The following is a 23,517-nucleotide window of genomic DNA, read 5'->3' as shown; positions in this document are numbered from 1 at the left end:
GCATTGTGGGTGTTTTGGCTTGGTGGTTATAGTAAATCAGACTTTATTAACCTCTAACAAATCAACAAAAGGCAATTCGTGGGGAAAGTAAAATAGTAAAAAAAAAAAAATGAAAGTGAGGAGGTAACAGACAGAGGACAGGTCACCGTTTCAGCCTCCAGTCTAGGGTTAGTTTCCACAGGTTCAGCCTCCAGTCTAGGTTTAGTTTCCACAGGTTCAGCCTCCAGTCTAGGTTTAGTTTCCACAGGTTCAGCCTCCAGTCTAGGGTTAGTTTCCACAGCTTCAGCCTCCAGTCTAGGGTTAGTTTCCACAGGTTCAGCCTCCAGTCTAGGGTTAGTTTCCACAGGTTCAGCCTCCAGTCTAGGGTTAGTTTCCACAGGTTCAGCCTCCAGTCTAGGGTTAGTTTCCACAGGTTCAGCCTCCAGTCTACGGTTAGTTTCCACAGGTTCAGCCTCCAGTCTACGGTTAGTTTCCACAGGTTCAGCCTCCAGTCTAGGGTTAGTTTCCACAGGTTCAGCCTCCAGTCTAGGTTTAGTTTCCACAGCTTCAGCCTCCAGTCTAGGTTTAGTTTCCACAGGTTCAGCCTCCAGTCTAGGGTTAGTTTCCACAGGTTCAGCCTCCAGTCTAGGGTTAGTTTCCACAGGTTCAGCCTCCAGTCTAGGGTTAGTTTCCACAGGTTCAGCCTCCAGTCTAGGGTTAGATTCCACAGGTTCAGCCTCCAGTCTAGGGTTAGTTTCCACAGGTTCAGCCTCCAGTCTAGGTTTAGTTTCCACAGCTTCAGCCTCCAGTCTAGGTTTAGTTTCCACAGCTTCAGCCTCCAGTCTAGGGTTAGTTTCCACAGCTTCAGCCTCCAGTCTAGGGTTAGTTTCCACAGGTTCAGCCTCCAGTCTAGGGTTAGTTTCCACAGGTTCAGCCTCCAGTCTAGGTTTAGTTTCCACAGCTTCAGCCTCCAGTCTAGGTTTAGTTTCCACAGCTTCAGCCTCCAGTCTAGGGTTAGTTTCCACAGCTTCAGCCTCCAGTCTAGGGTTAGTTTCCACAGGTTCAGCCTCAAGTCTAGGTTTAGTTTCCACAGGTTCAGCCTCCAGTCTAGGGTTAGTTTCCACAGCTTCAGCCTCCAGTCTAGGGTTAGTTTCCACAGCTTCAGCCTCCAGTCTAGGGTTAGTTTCCACAGGTTCAGCCTCCAGTCTAGGGTTAGTTTCCACAGGTTCAGCCTCCAGTCTAGGGTTAGTTTCCACAGGTTCAGCCTCCAGTCTAGGTTTAGTTTCCACAGCTTCAGCCTCCAGTCTAGGGTTAGTTTCCACAGGTTCAGCCTCAAGTCTAGGTTTAGTTTCCACAGGTTCAGCCTCCAGTCTAGGGTTAGTTTCCACAGCTTCAGCCTCCAGTCTAGGTTTAGTTTCCACAGCTTCAGCCTCCAGTCTAGGGTTAGTTTCCACAGCTTCAGCCTCCAGTCTAGGGTTAGTTTCCACAGGTTCAGCCTCAAGTCTAGGTTTAGTTTCCACAGGTTCAGCCTCCAGTCTAGGGTTAGTTTCCACAGCTTCAGCCTCCAGTCTAGGGTTAGTTTCCACAGCTTCAGCCTCCAGTCTAGGGTTAGTTTCCACAGGTTCAGCCTCCAGTCTAGGTTTAGTTTCCACAGGTTCAGCCTCAAGTCTAGGGTTAGTTTCCACAGGTTCAGCCTCCAGTCTAGGGTTAGTTTCCACAGGTTCAGCCTCCAGTCTAGGGTTAGTTTCCACAGGTTCAGCCTCCAGTCTAGGGTTAGTTTCCACAGGTTAACCCTAGACTGGAGGCGGAGTTGCCATGCTAGCTAGACTGTGTGTGTCTGTGTGCAGATGGGATTGACATGCTCCTCATTGTGTCTGGGAGTGGTAACAGGATGCTGTATTGTTGCTCGGATGCCATTTGGGAGGCCAAACGCAGAAAGGTGTTCCCCCAGGTGACTGTGATATGCCCTGGGAACTGGGTGACACCACAGCCAGGGGTTTGACCTGCAGTTAGCGTGGAGCCCCACCAGGTATTGTCCTGGCTTGTCAAACATCCATTGACATAGTGATCCTTTTTTACATCCGCTGAGCAAACGGTTCCGCTGCCGGCCGCAACGAGACAGAGAGGGGGGTGAGAGGGGTCCCACTTTCACCTCCTCTGCTCCCCATCAGCCCTGAGCAAAGCACAAGGGGGGGTTCAAGCACCAGGGTTCAAAAGTCACCAATGAATGTGTCAATCAGCTTCACCTTTGTGGTTGTTGTTAGTCCCATCCGACACCTTCTCAAATCACCTCATTTACCCCTTTGCGGGGTAAATTATTTCATAAATTAGGAACTAATTAACCCTTTAGATATTATAAAGTGACTATACCCTAAAACAAATTATCATCAGTATCTTTTCTGCACTTTCACATGTTTTCCACATTGACTTGACAAATACATGAAATGTTCATTATTATTTCATTGCGACAGCCTTTTCCTTTCTGTGAAAACATACTGGAGAATACAAATACAATGTGACAGAAAATAAAGCAGAACAGGACCTAGCCAAAGCAATACTCATCAACTCTTTCCACACAACTGTCCTGTTCTGCCCCCCAGCGTTTATCACAACGCATTACACACAGTATGGAAAAAATAACTGTTACCTAAGACTAAATTATTATTGTTTTTTAAATATCTGAGAAGAGCCTTTTGGTATACATAGGAAGATAATACACACTAAATAAGAATAGAGAATAGGACTAGGAGTTCTGTCAAATGGAATATAAAAAGTTAAAACAATTAACACTAGCTTATTACATTTCACACAACATGCCCCCTAGTGGAGACACTGACACATTTCACACAACCTGCCCCCTAGTGGAGACACTGACACATTTCACACAACATGCCCCCTAGTGGAGACACTGACACATTTCACACAACATGCCCCCTAGTGGAGACACTGACACATTTCACACAACCTGCCCCCTAGTGGAGACACTGACACATTTCACACAACATGCCCCCTAGTGGAGACACTGACACATTTCACACAACATGCCCCCTAGTGGAGACACTGACACATTTCACACAAACACAAAGTACAGTGGTTCAGATGCAGATGTTTATTGTAACTCAAGCTCTCTCTCTCCTCCTAGATCTATCCGCTGCCTTTGTGGATAAAGGAGTTGGCTAAATTATTCAAATGTCAATGTAAACAAACAAAAATGTAAAACACAGGAGTAAACAAGAGTAAAAAACTATTTTTTTTACAGCAACCTTTCTCACATTTAGTACTAGTAAAATACTGATTAAAAGTGCTAGTGCATCAGAAGAAATACAAATTAAAAACACTGAGAAGTGCTTTTGGTTCTTTGTAACTTTAAAAAAAAAAAAGTCACAAATGTCCTCATCTGCAAAAATAAAACAACCATGGCAATCCATTTCCCATACTGTATGAAACAAAAAAGTCAAACATATAATACAAAAACTGTCTAAAGTTACTGTTTAAATTGTATATACACTGCATTATATCCTGTAACATTTACTCCTTATTCAGTGACGTAAAACTTTGACAGACGTCGTAATAGTGTCTCAGGAAGAAGGTAGATAAATAAAGATGTAGCTACTAGCTACGTGCTACATGATTAAACATCTGCCTCTCCAACTGCAATTCAAACCATCAACGTGAACACTGTCACATTCACCTATAATATCAGTTGAACAGTAACACAACTATGAGAATCTCAGTTGAACAGCAGGGTGTCAGTTAAGTCCAACAGTAAAAAAAAAAACAGTCCTGTTGTATGAATACCATACTGCTACAGAAACATTATGTACTCTACGGCACAGCAGGTATAAAACCTTTAAAACAATTTTTTTGGCATCAGGTTCCATCAAACATGTGACTATAGCCCTTTGTAAAGGTACCTGGACTTTGGTTGTCAAAGTAGGATTACAGTAGGGTTGCAAAAGCCCCGAAACGTTCCCACAATCCCCAGATTTTTCAGAAATTTCACTTGAAAAATTCCAGGTTGGAGAAATCCCTCCGTGTATATTACTTCCTGATTCTTGGAATCCTCCAATCAGGGATTACTGAAAAAAATGATTTTAGAATTTTGGGAAAGTTAACAGATCCCTGCTTGCAACCCTGGACAGGATTAAGACAGAAGTAATCGATTGTCCTGTTCGGTCTGGGTGGATCAGCTGGGGGAGATCTCAGACACTATGGGGAAGGATGGGAAGGTAGGACAGGAGTCTCTGTGCTTCAGTTTAAACATGAGTTGCTCTTTCTCCTGGGTGAGCCTCTGACAGAGACCTGTCTGCCTGTCTAACGTCCCTTGGAGGTCCTGGTGCTCCTTGGAGAGCTGCCTACAGACAGGAGCACAGGGAAGGACAAATATTAGAAGGCATGTAGACGGTGCATTAGGAAAGTATTCAGACCCCTTGACTTTGTCCACATTTTGTTACATTACATCGTTATTCTAAAATTGATTAAATAAATGTTTTACCTCAATTTACACACAATGCCTCATAATGACACATTTTTGCAACTGTATTTAAAACAAAAAACAGAAATACCTTAATTACATAAGTATTCAGACCCTTTGCTATGAGACTTGAAATTGAATTCAGGTGCATCCTGTTCCCATTGATCATCCTTGAGATGTTTCTACAACTTGATTGGAGTCCATCTGTGGTAAGTTCAATTGATTGGACATGATTTGGAAAGGCACACACCTGTCTATATAAGGTCCCACAGTTGACAGTGCATGTCAGAGCAAAAACCAAGCCATGAAGTCTAAGGAATGGTCCTCAAAGCTCTGAGAGAGGACTGTGTCGAGGTACAGATCTGGGGAAGGGTACCAAAACATTTCTGCAGCATTGAAGGAAGAACAGTGGCCTCCATCATTCTTAATGGAAGACGTTTGGAACCACCAATACACTTCCTAGAGCTGGCCGCCCGGCCAAACTGACCAATCGGAGGAAAAGGGCCTTGGTCAGGGAGGTGACCAAGAACCCGAGATGGGTGAACCTTCCAGAAGGACAACCATCTCTGCAGCACTCCACCAATCAGGCCTTTATGTTAGAGGGGCCAGACGGAAGCCACTCCTCAGTAAAAGGCATGACAGCCTGCTTGGAGTTTGCCAAAAGGCACCTAAAGGACTCTCAGACCATGAGAAACAAGATTCTCTGGTCTGAGGAAACCAAGATTGAACTATGTGAACCAGGCATCGCTCATCACCAGGCATATCCCATCCATACAGTGAAGCATGGTGGTGGCAGAGGTGATGCTCTTTAGTGGCAGGGACTGGGAGACTAGTCAGGATCAAGGGAAAGATGAACGGAGCAAACTACAGAGAGATCCTTGAAGAAGAGCGCTCAGGACCTCAGACTGGGATGAAGGTTCACCTTCCAACAGGACAACGACTCTAAACACACAGCCAAGACAACGCAGGAGTGGCTTCGGGACAAGTCTCTGAATGTCCTTGAGGGCCCAGCCAGAGCCCGGATTTGAATCCAATCTCTGGAAAGACCTGAAGATAGCTGTGCAGCGACGCTCCCTATCCAACCTGACAGAGCTTGAGAGGATCTGTAGAGAAGAATGGGAGAAACTCCCCAAATACAGGTGTGCCAAGCTTGTAGCGTCATACCCAAGAAGACTCAAGGCTGTAATCGCTGCCTAAGGTGCTTCACCAAAGTACTGAGTAAAGGGTCTGAATACTAATGTAAAATGTGATATTTGTTTCTTACGTAAAATGTGTTTTTGCTTCATCACTATGGGGTAGTGTGTAAAAAAACAATTTAATCATTTGTAGAATAAGGTTATAATGTAACAATGTGGTAAAAGTCAAGGGGTCTGAATACTTTCAGAATGCTCTGTATTACATTGATAGTTTGACAGGAAGACATTCATAATGAGTGATAAAAAAACTAATCTGTAGCAAAGTAGATTTTATAAATATTTTGCTGACCTCAAATCACTGTTCATCAAAATCATCAAAGTGTAAAGGCATTGCCATAAGTAGAAGTAGCACCAAAAAGTCATCCAGTATCTATATACTTTAATGTAAAATAGGAAATTACACAAGTTTCTATGGTGAAATTTAACTTTTACACTAAAGTACTGTAAACTGCCACAACTTGCTTCCTTTAAGAAATATTCTCATCACTTTCTCCACCAAGTGGCACCACATTCACATCTGATCTAAATGCCAAAGCCATTTGCTAAATTTAAGTTTGTTAGAACAGATATTATTAGGTTTGTTTGTTCATCTATTTACAGCCTTGTTGACATGTAGTCTTCTACAATGTGACTTCCTGGTACAGACCTAACAACGTTAACTCCAGGGTAACAGACTGTTAGCAACAACTCCAGGGTAACAGACTGTTAGCAACAACTCCAGGGTAACAGACGGTTAGCAACAACTCCAGGGAAACAGACGGTTAGCAACAACTCCAGGGAAACAGACGGTTAGCAACAACTCCAGGGAAACAGACGGTTAGCAACAACTCCAGGGAAACAGACGGTTAGCAACAACTCCAGGGAAACAGACGGTTAGCAACAACTCCAGGGAAACAGACGGTTAGCAACAACTCCAGGGAAACAGACGGTTAGCAACAACTCCAGGGAAACAGACGGTTAGCAACAACTCCAGGGAAACAGACGGTTAGCAACAACTCCAGGGTAACAGACGGTTAGCAACAACTCCAGGGTAACAGACGGTTAGCAACAACTCCAGGGTAACAGACGGTTAGCAACAACTCCAGGGTAACAGACGGTTAGCAACAACTCCAGGGTAACAGACCGTTAGCAACAACTCCAGGGAAACAGACCGTTAGCAACAACTCCAGGGAAACAGACCGTTACCAACAACTCCAGGGAAACAGACCGTTACCAACAACTCCAGGGAAACAGACCGTTAGCAACAACTCCAGGGAAACAGACTGTTACCAACAACTCCAGGGTAACAGACTTACGAACAACTCCAGGGTAACAGAATATTCCAACAGACAGAGATGGTGTGGATACCAGCTGATAAGCAGCAGCGGTTCTTACTGTATAAGGCTTTGATGGTTGTCAATCCGAACCGTCAGGTCCTCGTTCTGCTGTAAAACAGTTATGACCTGGTCTTCCAGAGACAGATTCTTCTCCACCTGACGTGATAGAAATACAAAGTTAGGTGGTGAAGACTTGTTATTTTACCTGAAATGCAACATAACAACTCAACGTTTATATCCCAGGACAAATTAGCTAGGAACAGCAAGCTAGCTAACTAAAATTGCCATAAATGTTAAATGCTTTTCGACCTGTCCCCAAATTAATATAATTGGTTCAGTTTGTTTTGATAGTTCAACCTGCGTTTCGTGAAGGCGTTTGGTGTGGGGGGGAGGAGAAAATTAATTTGGTTTGGGTACGGTGTCAGACTTCTATAACCCAGAGTATTTTTTGACAGCGCAGAGCACCTAAGATTTCTTGTTTCTGTTTTATTCCTCTGTAAAGTGTATTGAGACTGATGATGCACTTTAAATAAACTTTGACTAGGAGAAATCTAAGAGTCTGTCTGTCAGCCAGTCCTAGTCCCAGTCAACCTACCAGAACCTGCATCTGTAGCAGTTTGTTTCCCTGCTCCTGAATACGTTCACTCTTCATCTCAATGACAAACAGCAGACTCTCCTGCTCCTGCTCCCAGAATGGCCCAGGACTGCCATGGGCCTGGAGAGAGAGAAGGAGATAGAAGGAAAGAGCGAGAGAGAGAGAGAAGGGGAGAGAGCGAGAGCGAGAGAGAATGAGATTGAGAGAAGGGGAGAGCGAGAGAGAGAAGGGGAGAGCGAGTGTAAGAGTGAAGGGGAGAGCGCGCGAGAACGAGAGAGAAGGAGAGAGGACAGCGGGAGAGAAGGAGAGAAAAGGAGAGCGAGAGCGAAGAACGAGAGCGAAGGGGAGAGCGTGAGCGAAGGGGAGAGTGAGAGAGAGAAAGTAGGGAGCGGGAAAGGACAGCGGGAGAGAAGGAGAGCGAGAGAGAAGGAGAGCGAGAGAGAAGGAGAGCGAGAGAGAAGGAGAGCGAGAGAGAAGGAGAGCGAGAGAGAAGGAGAGCGAGAGAGAAGGAGAGCGAGAGAGAAGGAGAGCGAGAGCGAAGGGGAGAGCAGGAGAGGACAGTGGGAGATAAGGAGAGCGAGAACGAGAGAGAAGGGGAGCGAGAGCGAGAGAGAAGGGGAGAGCGAGAGCGAAGGGGAGAGCGAAGGGGAGAGCGAGAGCGAAGGGGAGAGCGAGAAAGTAGGGAGCGGGAGAGGACAGCGGGAGAGAAGGAGAGCGAGAGAGAAGGAGAGCGAGAGAGAAGGAGAGCGAGAGAGAAGGAGAGCGGGAGAGAAGGAGAGCGGGAGAGCGAGAGCGGGAGAGCGAGAGCGGGAGAGCGAGAGCGAGAACGAGAGAGAAAACGAGAGAGAAGGGGAGAGCGAGAGCGAAGGGGAGAGAGAGAGAGAGAGAGAGAGGAGAGCGAGAGAGAAGGGGAGCGAGAGCGAGAGAGAAGGGAAGCGAGCGAGAGAGAAGGGAAGCGAGAGCGAGCGAGAGAGAAGGGAAGCGAGAGCGAGCGAGAGAGAAGGGAAGCGAGAGCGAGCGAGAGAGAAGGGGAGAGCGAGCGAGAGAGAAGGGGAGAGCGAGCGAGAGAGAAGGGGAGAGCGAGCGAGAGAGAAGGGGAGAGCGAGCGAGAGAGAAGGGGAGAGCGAGCGAGAGAGAAGGGGAGAGCGAGAGAAGGGGAGAGTGAGAGAAGGGGAGAGTGAGAGAAGGGGAGAGTGAGAGAAGGGGAGAGTGAGAGAAGGGGAGAGTGAGAGAAGGGGAGAGTGAGAGAAGGGGAGAGTGAGAGAAGGGGAGAGTGAGAGAAGGGGAGAGTGAGAGAAGGGGAGAGTGAGAGAAGGGGAGAGTGAGAGAAGGGGAGAGTGAGAGAAGGGGAGAGTGAGAGAGAAGGGGAGAGTGAGAGAGAAGGGGAGAGTGAGAGAGAAGGGGAGAGAGAGAGAAGGGGAGAGAGAGAGAGAAGGGGAGAGTGAGAGAGAAGGGGAGAGTGAGAGAGAAGGGGAGAGTGAGAGAGAAGGGGAGAGTGAGAGAGAAGGGGAGAGTGAGAGAGAAGGGGAGTGCGAGAGTAGAGAGAGAAGGGGAGTGCGAGAGTAGAGAGAGAAGGGGAGAGCGAGAGTAGAGAGAGAAGGGGAGTGCGAGAGTAGAGAGAGAGAAGGGGAGAGTGAGAGTAGAGAGAGAAGGGGAGGGGGAGCGAGAGGAAGAGTATAAAATTAACAGCATAGTAATGAGACCTGGAGACCAGATGTCTCAAACAACAGTCCAACTAAGTGTACTGGCTATGGGATCATACACAAGCCACGCAGACACAGACACACTGCGCACACACACCTGAATGTTCCGCTGCAGGTCCTTCTTGAAGGTAGACTCGTCAACTCTCTTCTTTAACTGATTGTACACGTGTAGCTCTGTAGTCAGCTCCTCTACCTCCTCCTTTAAAAGAAAACCTACTGGTCAGTTCTGTACGTCCTAGTACACAGTTAGAAGGTAAGGGGTAGTGTATAGACCACAGTACATCAAAACAGGTGATACAAACTGATCAAGTTAGAGAGACAACTAAACACACATACCTTCAACACTTTCTCTGCTGCCTGGTGTGTCTCTGTTAGCCGTTTTCTCTCTTCACTCTGTCTCCTCTGCCGTTCTGTGGGGGATAATAGGAATTCTATATGTAGTTCTACGGGCCGGGATAACATCAGTCAATGATTACTCATTCGCATTCCAGTTCCAACACAATCCACATGGTTATTCCATCTACATGCAGAAGTTATTTCACATGCTCTAGACTTGCCTTCCAGCTGTCTCGCGTGCTGCTCTGCGGTCCTCTGGCTCTTCTCCACGTAGAGAACAGTCATGTCAGCAGCCGTCTCTGTTTCCACCTGGAGATGATCAACAACACGAGGACAGGGGTTGAAGCCATGTACAGCCACACTTGTCATAGGAGCTAGACAAAGTGAAAACCAAATATAAAAACAGTGAGATCTTTGTTACATAAACAAAACAAGTGTATAAAACCAGATGACCTGGTCTACAGGTGTATAATATCAGATGACCTGGTCTACCAGGTGTATAAAACCAGATGACCTGGTCTACAGGTGTATAATATCAGATGACCTGGTCTACCAGGTGTATAAAACCAGATGACCTGGTCTACAGGTGTATAATATCAGATGACCTGGTCTACCAGGTGTATAATACCAGATGACCTGGTCTACAGGTGTATAATACCAGATGACCTGGTCTACAGGTGTATAATACCAGATGACCTGGTCTACCAGGTGTATAATACCAGATGACCTGGTCTACCAGGTGTATAATACCAGATGACCTGGTCTACCAGGTGTATAATACCAGATGACCTGGTCTACAGGTGTATAATACCAGATGCCCTGGTCTACCAGGTGTATAATACCAGATGCCCTGGTCTACCAGGTGTATAATACCAGATGCCCTGGTCTACCAGGTGTATAATACCAGATGACCTGCTCTACCAGGTGAATGAAACCACATGGCCTGGTGTACCAGGTGAATAAAACCAGATGACCTGGTGTACCAGGTGAATTAAACCAGATGACCTGGAAAAATGGTGGAAACATGGTGGAAACACTACTTCACACTACTTTAGACCAGAGCCCCATGTGTAACGTAGTGCACTACTTTAGACCAGAGCCCTTAGGGACGATATAGGGACTAGGGTGCAGCCACTGAGACCTCAACTTAAAAGGCTAACCAAGTTCTTTGTGTAAGACACTGTGTAATTCAAATACAAAATCACAATGCAATCCTGCAAGAGGAACAGATTGACTTGTTCTGATCTGCTTAGTAAATAATATGTTGTAGTAGTGGCTTTGTGGCTCACACTAATTAAACACTAATGCCCTTTTCATACTATCGTGCCAACTGTACTGCGTTGGCATGGATATATTCTTTTCACATTGTCCTCTCCACTAATGGTGGACATGCTGTATAGTCAGGCCAGCACAGTACAGTTGGCTAGGCTCGGCTCAGTGTGGAAAGGGTAGATGGTGAATGTAAATATTTACAGGATTCAAATCAAATTTTATTGGTCACATACACATGGTTAGCAGACGTTATTGCGAGTGTAGCGAAATGCTTGTGCTTCTAGTTCCGACAATGCAGTAATAACCAACGAGTACTCTAACCTAACAATTCCACAACTACTACCTTATACACACAAGTGTAAGGGGATAAAGAATATGTACATAAAGATATATGAATGAGTGATGGTACAGAACGGCATAGGCAAGATGCAGTACATGGTATAGAGTACAGTATACACATATGAGATGAGTAATGTAGGGTATGTAAACATTATATTAAGTAGCATTGTTTAAAGTGGCTAGTGCTAATTTTTTTTTTTTACATCAATTTCCATTATTAAAGTGGTTGGAGTTGAGTCAGTGTGTTGGCAGCAGCCACTCAATGTTAGTGATGGCTATTTAACAGTCTGATGGCCTTGAGATAGAAGCTGTTTTTCAGTCTCTCGGTCCCAGCTGTTTTTCAGTCTCTCGGTCCAAGCTTTGATGCACCTGTACTGACCTCGCCTTCTGGATGATAGCGGGGTGAACAGGCAGTGGCTCGGGTGGTTGTTGTCCTTGATGATCTTTTTGGCCTTCCTGTGACATCGGGTGGTGTAGGTGTCCCGGAGGGCAGGTAGTTTGCCCCCGGTGAAGCGTTGTGCAGACCTCCCTACCCTCTGGAGAGCCCTCTGGAGAGCCTTACGGTTGTGGGCAGAGCAGTTGCTGTACCAGGCGGTGATACAGCCCGACAGGATGCTCTCCATTGTGCATCTGTAGAAGTTTGTGAGTGCTTTTGGTGACAAGCCAAATTTCTTCAGCCTCCTGAGGTTGAAGAGGCGCTGCTGCGCCTTCTTCACAACGCTGTCTGTGTGGGTGGACCAATTCAGTTTGTCCTTGATGTGTACGCCGAGGAACTTAACTTACACCCTCTCCACTACTGTCCCGTCGATGTGGATAGAGGGGTGCTCCCTCTGCTGTTTCCTGAAGTTCACAATCATCTCCTTTTTTTTGTTGGCGTTGAGTGTGAGGTTATTTTCCTGACACCACACTCCGAGGGCCCTCACCTCCTCCCTGTAGGTCGTCTCGTTGTTGTTGGTAATCAAGCCTACCACTGTAGTGTCGTCCGCAAACTTGATGATTGAGTTGGAGGCGTGCATGGCCATGCAGTCGTGGGTGAACAGGGAGTACAGGAGGGGGCTCAGAACGCACCCTTGTGGGGCCCCAGTGTTGAGGATCAGCATGGTGGAGATGTTGTTACCTACACTCACCACCTGGGGGCGGCCCGTCAGGAAGTCTAGTACCCAGTTGCACAGGGCGGGGTCGAGACCCAGGGTCTTTCTGTGAGATGTTACTCCACACTTCCACCAAGGCACCTGCAAGTTTCCTGACATTTCTGGGGGGGGGGGGGGGGGGGGGGGGAAATGGCCCTAGCCCTCACCCTCTGATCCAGAGGTCCCAGACGTGCTCAATGGGATTGAGTTCCGGGTTCTTCGCTGGCCACGGCAGAACCCTGACATTCCTGTCTTGCAGGAAATCATGCACAGAACCAGCAGTATGGCTGGTGGCATTGTCATGCTGCAGAGTCATGTCAGGATGAGCCTGCAGGAAGGGTACCACATGAGGGAGGAGGATGTCTTCCCTGTAATGCACAGCGTTGAGATTGCCTGCAATGACAATAAGCTCAGTCCGATGATGCTGTGACACACCGCCCCAGACCATGACGGACCCTCCACCTCCAAATCGATACCGCTCCAGAGTACAGGCCTCGGTGTAACACTCATTCCTTCGACGATAAACACAAATCCGACCATCAACCCCGGTGAGACAAAACCGCAACTCGTCAGTGAAGAGCACTTTTTGCCAGTCCTGTCTGGTCCAGTGACGGTGAGTTGTGCCCATAGGCGACGTTGTTGCCGGTGATGTCTGGAGAGGATCTGCCTTGCATATTGGTTTCGTTCCAGCTTCCGCCTGGCCACTCGTAGTATAAAGGCCTGATTGGTGGAGTGCTGCAGAGATTGTTGTCCTTCTTGAAGGTTCTCCCATCTCCACAGAGGAACTCTGGCTCTGTCAGAGTGACCCCCGGGTTCTTGGTCACCTCCCTGACAAAGGCCCTTCGCCCCCCGATTGTTCAGTTTAGTCGGTTGGACAGCTCACTGAAGAGTCCTGGTGGTTCCAAACTTCTTCCATTTAAGAATGATGGAGGTCACGGTGTTCTTGGGGACCTTCAATGCTGCAGAAATGTTTTGGTACCCTCACCCAGATCTGCGCCTGGACACAGTCCAGTCTAAGAACTCTACAGACAATTCCTTCGACCTCATGGCTTGGTTTTTGCTCTGACATGCACTGTCAGGACCTTATATAGACACGTGTGTGCCTTTCCAAATCATGTCTAATCAATTGAATTTACCACAGGTGGACTCCAAGCTGTAGAAACATCTCAAGGATGATCGATGGAAACAGGATGCACCTGAACTCCATTTCAAATATCATAGCAAAGGGTCTGAATACTTATGTAAATAAGTTCTGTTTTTTAAAACAATTCTAAAAACCTTTATTTTTTTCACTTTGTCATTATGGGGTATTATTTGTAGATTATTTTAAAAAAAAATCAATTTCAGCCGAAGGCTGTAACGTAACAAAATGTGGAAAAAGTAAAGGTGTCTGAATAGTTTATATGGTGGATGTAAATGGTACAGGGTAGATGGTATATGGTGAATGTAAATGGTAAATGTAAATGGTACAGGGTATATAGTAGATGGTATATGGTGAATGTAAATTGTACAGGGTATATAGTAGATGGTATATGGTGAATGTAAATTGTACAGGGTATATAGTAGATGGTGAATGGTGAATGTAAATTGTACAGGGCATTTGTGTGTTTATTTTTACCAGGTAAGTTGACTGAGAACACATTCTCATTTACAGTAACAACCTGGGGAATAGTTACAGGAGAGGGGGGGGGGGGGGGGGGGGTGAATGAGCCAACTGTAAACTGGGGATGATTAGGTGGCTATGATGGTATGAATGCCAGATTGGGAATTTAGTCAGGACACCAGGGTTAACACCCTTACTCTTACAATTAAGTGCCATGGGATATTTAATGAACTCAGAGAGTCAGGACACCTGTTTAACATCCCATCCGAAAGACGGCACCCTACACAGGGCAATGTCCCCAATCACTGCCCTGGGGCATTGGGATATTTTTTAAACAAGAGGAAAGGGGTGCCTCCTACTGGCCCTCCAACACCACTTCCAGCAGCATCTGGTCCCTCCTCCAGGGACTGACCAGGACCAACCCTGCTCTGCTTCAGAAGCAAGCCAGCAGTGGGATGCAGGGTGGTATGCTGCTGGCTGATGGTATATGGTGACTGTAAATGGTACAGGCTAGCAGTGGGCTAGCAGTGAGCTGAGGGAAGTGGGCTCGCAGTGACTATCTACCTTCTCAGTGATACGGTGGTCCAGATCACACTTAAGGTAGTAGTGGATTGATGGTCTACAATAAGTGGGCTAAAGGATGACCCATCCACTTGGTGTCTGGCTACCCATCCACTTGGTGCCTGGCTACCCATCCACTTGGTGTCTGGCTACCCATCCACTTGGTGTCTGGCTACCCATCCATTTGGTTAGAATGGAAATGCATTTTCTGTGGTCTAAGGGTCACCTACCTTCTCAATGATGTTGTGGACCAGAGCTCTCTATGGGGTTAGCTACCTTCTCAATGATGTTGTGGACCAGAGCTTTCTATGGGGTTAGATACCTTCTCAATGATGTTGTGGACCAGGGCACAGAGCTCTCCTTGGGTTGGGTCTTTTAGTAGCTCCTCCCTCTCCTGGGTCCCAGAGGCAGACAGCACCTCCCGTAGGATCTTCAGCTGCCACTCATACTGACCCAGCTGCTTCTCTGCTTCTAGACCCACGTTCAGCTCCTCCAGAGGGACTTTACCTGGAGGAGGGGATACCAGGGTTGTACTCAGTAAGTAACAAACAGAAGAAAACAAACAGGGAGGGAATACCTGAACATGTGCAATAACAAAAAGTATTGTTCTACATGGCAAAATTCTACGTTCGCTATGTTACAATTTACCTGAACACGACCCACGGCTGTGGTTACCAAGACAAAAAACCTTGCTAGAATGCTCAGATAGAAATATATTATGTAGACATGTAGTCTAAGAAATCACGTCAGTTCTCTTCACATGTCTATCATGTATATTGTAGACATGTAGGATAAGAAATCACGTCAGTTCTCTTCACATGTCTATCATGTATATTGTACAGTATGCTCCACAGGCGTTGTCTACGGCTTAGTACCGAGTACTGTGTGATTGAGCCATTCCCATAATGTAGTTGGCAGAGGGGTTGAACCAAACCAGACCTGGCTGCAACCTTTACTGGTCAGACTAGACTCAATACAACACCACTAGAATATACTAACTCAGTTTGTCTGATTATAAAACACTTAGAGCTACTCCGATATGTATAGGGGAGGGCTCCAGTTCAACTTCTGAGGAACTCAAGACTAGTTTGGTGAACCACGTTCCGAGTGATGATTGACCTTCCTGCGACATGGAAACTTGTGTTAGCTCTCAGAGTTAATGTCTTAGGTTTTTAGCTCAGCAGGCTAGGCCAACACAGTCTTGTTCAATCGGGCACTTGGTGAAGGCATGACCCTGAGAACCATAATTACATGACAACAGAGTACACACCAAGTACACAAGACAGTACCTGTTGAGTATTCTAATGCAGACAACACAGTGTTGACACGTCAGTGTTTCCAAGGCCATCGAAGCATTCAAAACCGACTGGTTGAAATTAGGTCATTTTGATGTCCCTTTAAAAATCAGTAATTCCAACCAGTTTCTGGGTGTAGTGACATCATTTCAACCTACTGGGATCATGACAAAGTGTGTGTCATTTAAAACACTCAGATATTTTATGCCATTTAGCAGACGCTAAGTGACTTAGTCATGCATGCATACATTATTACGTACGAGCAGCCCAGGGTGTTGCAAGCACTATCCTCTACAAACTGAGCCATACTGGAGCCCAGTTATTATGTACAGGTTATTAGTGGGCCTAATAATAGAGGATTTTATAATGAGTCAATAGGCAGTGTGATGTGTAAAACCCTCTGCATCAGAGATGTAATAAAAGACAACCAGACAAGCAACAGGAGAGGAGGAGTCACAGCGTCAGTCTACAACGCAACAGGAGAGGAGGAGTCACAGCGTCAGTCTACAACACAACAGGAGAGGAGGAGTCACAGCGTCAGTCTACAACACAACAGGAGAGGAGGAGTCACAGCGTCAGTCTACAACACAACAGGAGAGGAGGAGTCACAGCGTCAGTCTACAACACAACAGGAGAGGAGGAGTCACAGCGTCAGTCTACAACACAACAGGAGAGGACGAGTCACAGCGTCAGTCTACAACACAACAGGAGAGGAGGAGTCACAGCGTCAGTCTACAACACAACAGGAGAGGAGGAGTCACAGCGTCAGTGTACAACACAACAGGAGAGGAGGAGTCACAGCGTCAGTCTACAACACAACAGGAGAGGAGGAGTCACAGCGTCAGTGTACAACACAACAGGAGAGGAGGAGTCACAGTGTCAGTGTACAACACAACAGGAAACCACACCCCTCACCTCCTCCTCCATCTTGACTGTTGTTGACCTCCTTCACCGTCTTCTCTTCCTCTTTCACTTTGCTCTTTCTCTACAAGGAGAAAAAGATGTCTGATGTAGGAGTACAATACCACAATATCGTAAAATATAAATAAGAACAAAACGTTTTGTTTTTTACTTCAGTTAACTTTAGTAAATACTTTGAAAACACCCCCCCCCCCCCCCCCTTAAAACTACATTGTAAGCATTTCACTGTGGAGGTCTCCACCTGTTGGTTAAGGGCTTGTAAGTAAGCATTTCACTTGTATTCGGAGCATGTGACAAATAACATTTGATTTGAATTCCACCTTATTTTGGATGTTTTGAAGTGCCAGGGACCACAGAACTTGTTGTTCGTAAACTGGAGCAGGGTAAGATCTTATGTAAAGCTTCTGATTGGTGCTTGACCCATATGGCTCTCTCACAGGGAGTGATTAGTACCCACATGACTGGAAATGAATCATTAGTTTGTTCAAAAGTTACATAACATGTCTATGCTACAGTTTTATGATTCAACAGCTGACCTGTGTCTTCATACTGGTTGTACAATGTGATTTACGTCAAACTGATCATACCATTAAAATTATGGAGTCTTAATAAAAACATTTCTGCATTAGATACATTACGTTGTTGTAGAATAACCTATACTAGTTGAGCATAGACTACTACACTAAGGAGTTACAGCGAGGTCAATCATAACTGTTTTTGTAAGTAGGGCAATTCCATGCTGCTGCCCTGCCGTCCATGGAGACCAGCCACCTTCTGACCTCCTCCCACAACACAACGTTATCCCACCACCACGACCGCTGTATAAACACATAGATACTCCGAGCAACACGGCCAGAGTACAAGCTTTATTTGTGCCTGGAAGACACAGGCCGTGTCCTAAATGCCATCTTTTCCCCTATATAGTGCACTACTTTTGACCCTGGTTTCCTAGGGAGTTCACTACAAAGGGTACAGGTCCAATAAATACTGTGTTCTTTCAACCTGGCTGCTCCAATAAATACAGTGTTCCTTCCCACCAACCTGGCTGCTCCAATAAATACAGTGTTCCTTCAACCTGGCTGCTCCAATAAATACAGTGTTCCTTCAACCTGGCTGCTCCAATAAATACAGTGTTCCTTCTCACCAACCTGGCTGCTCCAATAAATACAGTGTTCCTTCAACCTGGCTGCTCCAATAAAAACAGTGTTCCTTCTCACCAACCTGGCTGCTCCAATAAATACAGTGTTCCTTCTCACCAACCTGGCTGCTCCAATAAATACAGTGTTCCTTCTCACCAACCTGGCTGCTCCAATAAATACAGTGTTCCTTCTCACCAACCTGGCTGCTCCAATAAATACAGTGTTCCTTCTCACCAACCTGGCTGCTCCAATAAATACTGTGTTCCTTCAACCTGGCTGCTCCAATAAATACAGTGTTCCTTCAACCTGGCTGCTCCAATAAATACTGTGTTCCTTCAACCTGGCTGCTCCAATAAATACTGTGTTCCTTCAACCTGGCTGCTCCAATAAATACTGTGTTCCTTCAACCTGGCTGCTCCAATAAATACTGTGTTCCTTCAACCTGGCTGCTCCAATAAATACAGTGTTCCTTCTCACCAACCTGGCTGCTCCAATAAATACAGTGTTCCTTCTCACCAACCTGGCTGCTCCAATAAATACTGTGTTCCTTCAACCTGGCTGCTCCAATAAATACAGTGTTCCTTCTCACCAACCTGGCTGCTCCAATAAATACTGTGTTCCTTCAACCTGGCTGCTCCAATAAATACTGTGTTCCTTCAACCTGGCTGCTCCAATAAATACTGTGTTCCTTCAACCTGGCTGCTCCAATAAATACTGTGTTCCTTCAACCTGGCTGCTCCAATAAATACCGTGTTCCTTCAACCTGGCTGCTCCAATAAATACAGTGTTCCTTCAACCTGGCTGCTCCAATAAATACCGTGTTCCTTCAACCTGGCTGCTCCAATAAATACCGTGTTCCTTCAACCTGGCTGCTCCAATAAATACTGTGTTCCTTCAACCTGGCTGCTCCAATAAATACTGTGTTCCTTCAACCTGGCTGCTCCAATAAATACTGTGTTCCTTCAACCTGGCTGCTCCAATAAATACCGTGTTCCTTCAACCTGGCTGCTCCAATAAATACAGTGTTCCTTCAACCTGGCTGCTCCAATAAATACCGTGTTCCTTCAACCTGGCTGCTCCAATAAATACCGTGTTCCTTCAACCTGGCTGCTCCAATAAATACTGTGTTCCTTCAACCTGGCTGCTCCAATAAATACTGTGTTCCTTCTCACCAACCTGGCTGCTCCAATAGTCCAATAAGAAAAGTGACTCCAGAAAGACACTGTAGAGACCAGTATAGCATGATGTGTGATGGGCTTTAAATCTCAATAAAAGGATCTTAACATGATGTGTGATGGGCATGCGTTTTATTACCTGCTTTAAATCTCAGTTAAGGATCTTAAACACACAAGTCCAGGGGCACATGTTGAGGTGGGGTCGGAAAGGCTCTTTAACACGACCATAAATCACACCTCTTCTTTCTCAGGCCGTACGTCCCAAATGGGACCCTATTTCCTATGTAGTGCACTACTTTTGACCAGGGCCCTATAGCAGTTCACTACAGAGGGAATAGGGTGCCATCTGGGATGGAGACCCGGTCTCCCCAGTCTTTTTAAACATTGGAGAAACTTCCAACGTTGAGTTCTGTGTACACTGACTAAACACACAGGGAACATGCTAGCCCCATGGCAGACTGTAGTCTACACCGGACTCCTTATGTTCACAAGTTCTTCCTGACCCCAAGAGTACAAGGTTAAGATTGAATGTTTTCTGACTTCTGTGAGAAATATCTAGTCCAGGTATGCTCTCACAAGAGTTGAAAGAAACTTTCCAAGAAGAGTGTGAAACACCCCCCCCCCCCCCCCCAAAAAAAATGTGAATAAAGAACTGGCCTGTCAAAAGGTACACGCATAGGAGACAGACATGTACCACCGGGCTGATAGAATTAGAAAAACAGACCCACAACTCAAAGGAAATTCAGAAAACTAAAACCACATCTTCCAATACAACAAAGGACATTCAGACTTAGTTAAAGGACATTTAATTTAGACTGTGGTTGAGTCTTTCAAGCAGAGAAACACATGTTCCGTGATATGCCATTAACACTTGGCTGAGGAGGAGTCGCTTCATGTGGCATTTTCATCATGGGCCGTATGGAGACCCATATTGCTGTGTGTGTGTGTGTGTGTCTGTCTTCAGGCTTCTCTTGTAGAGCCCTCTCTAGCAGACCTTCACACTTCTCCAGTTGCCTACGTCAACCAGCCAAACAGATGGTTTTGTGATCTGCAGACGCTGCTATACAGCTCGCCAGTGGCTTGGTTTGCAGTACCTCTTAAGTACTTATTTCTGTTGTTGTAGAAGAAAACATATTTTCTATGTCAAACACCACCATTGAGAAATGAAGAAATACACTCACAGAAAATCTTGACTAATCAATCAAAGGATACCCTCTGTTTAACTGTGTGAGTGGTCTCAATGTGTGACTGTTTGATGCATTGCCAGATGAGTTTGAAGGGGAAATAAATTTAAACTTAATGATTCATCAATCTAGTCTCTCTCTTCAACGCCTTCTGGAAGTGGTACAATCTGGGGTATTATTTCTGGGTGGTAATATAAACCTGTGCCACTGGTTGTAAATGTCAGAGGCAGTACTAGAACATCTAACTGTAGCCTACTTAAAATACATTTAACTGCATGTTAATTATTACACTCCATATCCTCAAGTCACTTCTTTCCGATCACAAAACAGTGCAATTTGTAGTTCTCAGTAGTCGTCACAGGAAACAGCAACTAATTGTGTGGACTTAAGTAGAAAAACCCAACAACTCGTATGATCAGAATGTTAAAAAATAAATAAAAATAAATCACAGATGTAATTCACTGACTATGTAGGCTACAGGGTGTCAATCAATTAATATCATGTAGAATTTACTGGTGATGATGACGATACAATGACACCGAAGATCATTGATACAATGTATCACCACCAGTAACTGTCAATGTCTGGTCAACCTGTAACTTCCTCTAATTAATGCGGAAGAATGACGTCAGATGATTTCCTTGCACTGTTACGTTTGACAAGTAGAGTTTGAAACCGTGGGAAAGTCAGTCTCAGAGGATAGACATCTTATTAAATTATTTTCAGCACATCTGTTTCCAATAAAAACTTGTAGAAAACTTCGCACAAATTGACTGATAGAATACATCACGAGTTGCAAAACACGATGCTAATCCCCATAAATAAAATCCACTAGAGATTAACGCACGTGGGAAATTAGGCTATAATCTAACAAACAATTTTGCTTGATCGATTAAAAAAATATATCAACACGCCTGTGTTGTGCTACTAATCCGTGCGACAATGGGCAGCTACAATAACAAAACACCACTTGGTTACTTAATTAATATACTAGATTATTTCACAACAAAGATGAATAAATAACATTGTCTTGCAAATTCTGCCACGCACCTTGCTGTGGCTGCAACCCATGCCTGCCCTGCGTCCTCTCGTCAACCCTACCAGTCCTTGTCTAGAGTTACCAACTCTTCTGAACACTGCGCCTCGCCGGGCTGTGGTATGGTCTCTCAAGAGGTCGGTGCTGCTCACTCTCACTCACAACAACTCACTCAACTCGACCAGTTGGGCGGTTCTCTTTAAAAAAATAAAAAACACTGATCTTAAAACAAACTGAACCGACCCACGTTCTAGAAGGGGAAACAGGGTGTAGATCAGTGGATTGCTCATCCTGTTACGCAAAATTTAGGCTTGTGGGTGTTTCAAGTCTATGAAGTTGACATTTTACCGTAATACACCGAATACACGCCCCATCAGATTTACATCACACATAATAGGTTACCTAATCATAGGTTTCATGCATGGATTATTTTTCCTATTGCCTAGAGGCTATTTAATTATATCAGGCCTATAATGTGCCCAATAATATTGAATTATCACTGCAGTAAGATACAAATGGAGAATTGTATGGATTGATCTGAATCTGTCATTTTGTTTATAATACATGTTGAGGAAGAGTCCATGTGAAAAACACACATAGTCAATGGACATGTGAAAGACACAGTAGATACATCCCTCCCTCCCTCCCTCCCTCCCTCCCTCCCTCCCTCCCTCCCTCCCTCCCTCCCTCCCTCCCTCCCTCCCTCCATCCCTCCCTCCCTCCCTCCCTCCATCCATCCATCCCTCCCTCCCTCCATCCATCCCTCCCTCCATCCATCCATCCATCCCTCCCTCCATCCATCCATCCCTCCATCCCTCCATCCATCCATCCATCCCTCCATCCATCCCTCCCTTTTTACTTTACAGATGAATTCCGTCTCTGAGGAGAAAGGTCATGCTGATCTTGCAGGGAGGGGTAGGCAGATGTATAGACTCCATATCATAGCCTTACCCCTGTAGGCTGCACATAGCCCTCTGGGGTAATTTACCAACCTGCAACATTTCATCCTGTTGCATAGCTAAGAATTATTGTCACAACTCATGACTTACAAATCCAATCAAATTGTATTTGTCACATGCTTCAGTGTAGACTAACAGTTTACTTACGGTCTTTCCCAACAATGCAGAGAGAAATAAAATAGAGATATAACAGGAAAATACATAACAAGGACTTGGCGATATACACGGGGTATCAGTACTTAGTCCATGCGCAGGGGTAATTGAGAGATATTTTATTTTACTAGTCAAGTCAGTTAAGAACTCATTCGTATTTTCAATGAGTGGGTTACCTGCCTTGTTCAGGGGCAGAATGGCAGATTGTTACGCTGTCAGCTCGGGGATTCGATCTTGCAACCTTTCGGTTCCTAGTCCAACGCTCTAACCACTAGGCTACCCTGCTGCCGTGTACATGGAGATATGTACATATAACTAGGACTAAAGTGACAGATAGCAGATGGTAGCAGCAGGGTATGTCATATGTTTTTTTTTTTTTTTTTTATTGCAAAAAGGGTAAATGCAGATATTTACATAGTTAACCAAATAGCCAGACTAACTCTTTAGTAGTCTTATAGCTTGAGGGTAGAAACGGTTCAGGGTCCTGTTGGTTCCAGACATACAGTACAGTACGTAAGACTGGTTGATATGAACAAAAGGGACAGACAACGGACGCTGGAATGTTGGAGTTATTGTCAAAACCCCACCCGTTCTAAAGCTGTCAGACAAGCTATCATCCAAGACCTTCTTCAATAACAACATCCATTTCCACAGGTTCGTGAAATCAGAGGTCTGATCTCTCACAACGTCACAGGGAGGCTAAATGATCTACATGTATGGAATGTATGGATGTGTGTGTGGGTGTATGTGTGCGTGCGTGTGGTCTTGCACACAGAATGTAAACTACTGGGCAGGTTGGCAGTGTCCCATGAAGAGCTCTGCTCTGATTGGCTTTTAGCTGACAATCACATTTCCCAAGGGTGACATTATGGGTTAAATGCAAAACTACAAGAGGTTAAACAGATATGACTCTGAAAGTTGGCACTCTTACAAAAAATACATTTCCCTACAATTAACATTCAATAATTTCAACATTGAACAAAGAGATTTTATCTCATAGATAAGACTCAAACATATTCGACTCTGAAAGTTGGCCCCACTTCAAAAATACCTATATTATCTCAATCAACATTGCATTATTTCAACTTTGAACATATTAGAGACAGAAAGTCTCTCTTGCAAAATAGAAGACAAAAAGTTGCATAAAAACA

The 23,517-nt window shown here is 45.2% G+C and overlaps 1 protein-coding gene across 4 annotated transcripts; it reads right to left on the bottom strand.

The window, feature by feature from the left end:
• Nucleotides 1-3,065: 3,065 nt before the first annotated feature.
• Nucleotides 3,066-21,592, bottom strand: LOC110504364 (coiled-coil domain-containing protein 69). Of its 4 annotated transcripts, none has more exons than XM_090221537.1 (9): nt 21,269-21,592; nt 16,715-16,784; nt 14,827-15,011; nt 9,821-9,908; nt 9,600-9,673; nt 9,361-9,462; nt 7,561-7,680; nt 7,024-7,121; nt 3,066-4,334 (listed from the first exon to the last, which is right to left on the bottom strand). In XM_090221537.1, the coding sequence occupies exons 1-9, from the start codon at nt 21,287-21,289 to the stop codon at nt 4,166-4,168; spliced, it is 927 nt and encodes a 308-aa protein (XP_090077663.1). In that variant the 5' UTR covers nt 21,290-21,592; the 3' UTR covers nt 3,066-4,165. The 4 variants fall into 4 exon arrangements, with proteins under 4 accessions (XP_090077663.1, XP_090077665.1, XP_090077666.1 ...); XM_090221539.1 differs by having other exon boundaries at nt 14,735-15,011; nt 21,269-21,414; XM_090221540.1 differs by lacking the exon at nt 16,715-16,784 and having other exon boundaries at nt 21,269-21,561.
• Nucleotides 21,593-23,517: the final 1,925 nt, after the last annotated feature.

This window comes from Oncorhynchus mykiss, chromosome 25, assembly GCF_057628025.1.
Source record: "Oncorhynchus mykiss isolate SJ-2025 chromosome 25, ASM5762802v1, whole genome shotgun sequence".
In the NCBI taxonomy this organism is placed as follows: domain Eukaryota; kingdom Metazoa; phylum Chordata; class Actinopteri; order Salmoniformes; family Salmonidae; genus Oncorhynchus; species Oncorhynchus mykiss.
Note: the sequence above shows the minus strand (reverse complement) of the source record. Positions and strands in the feature narration are given on the sequence as shown.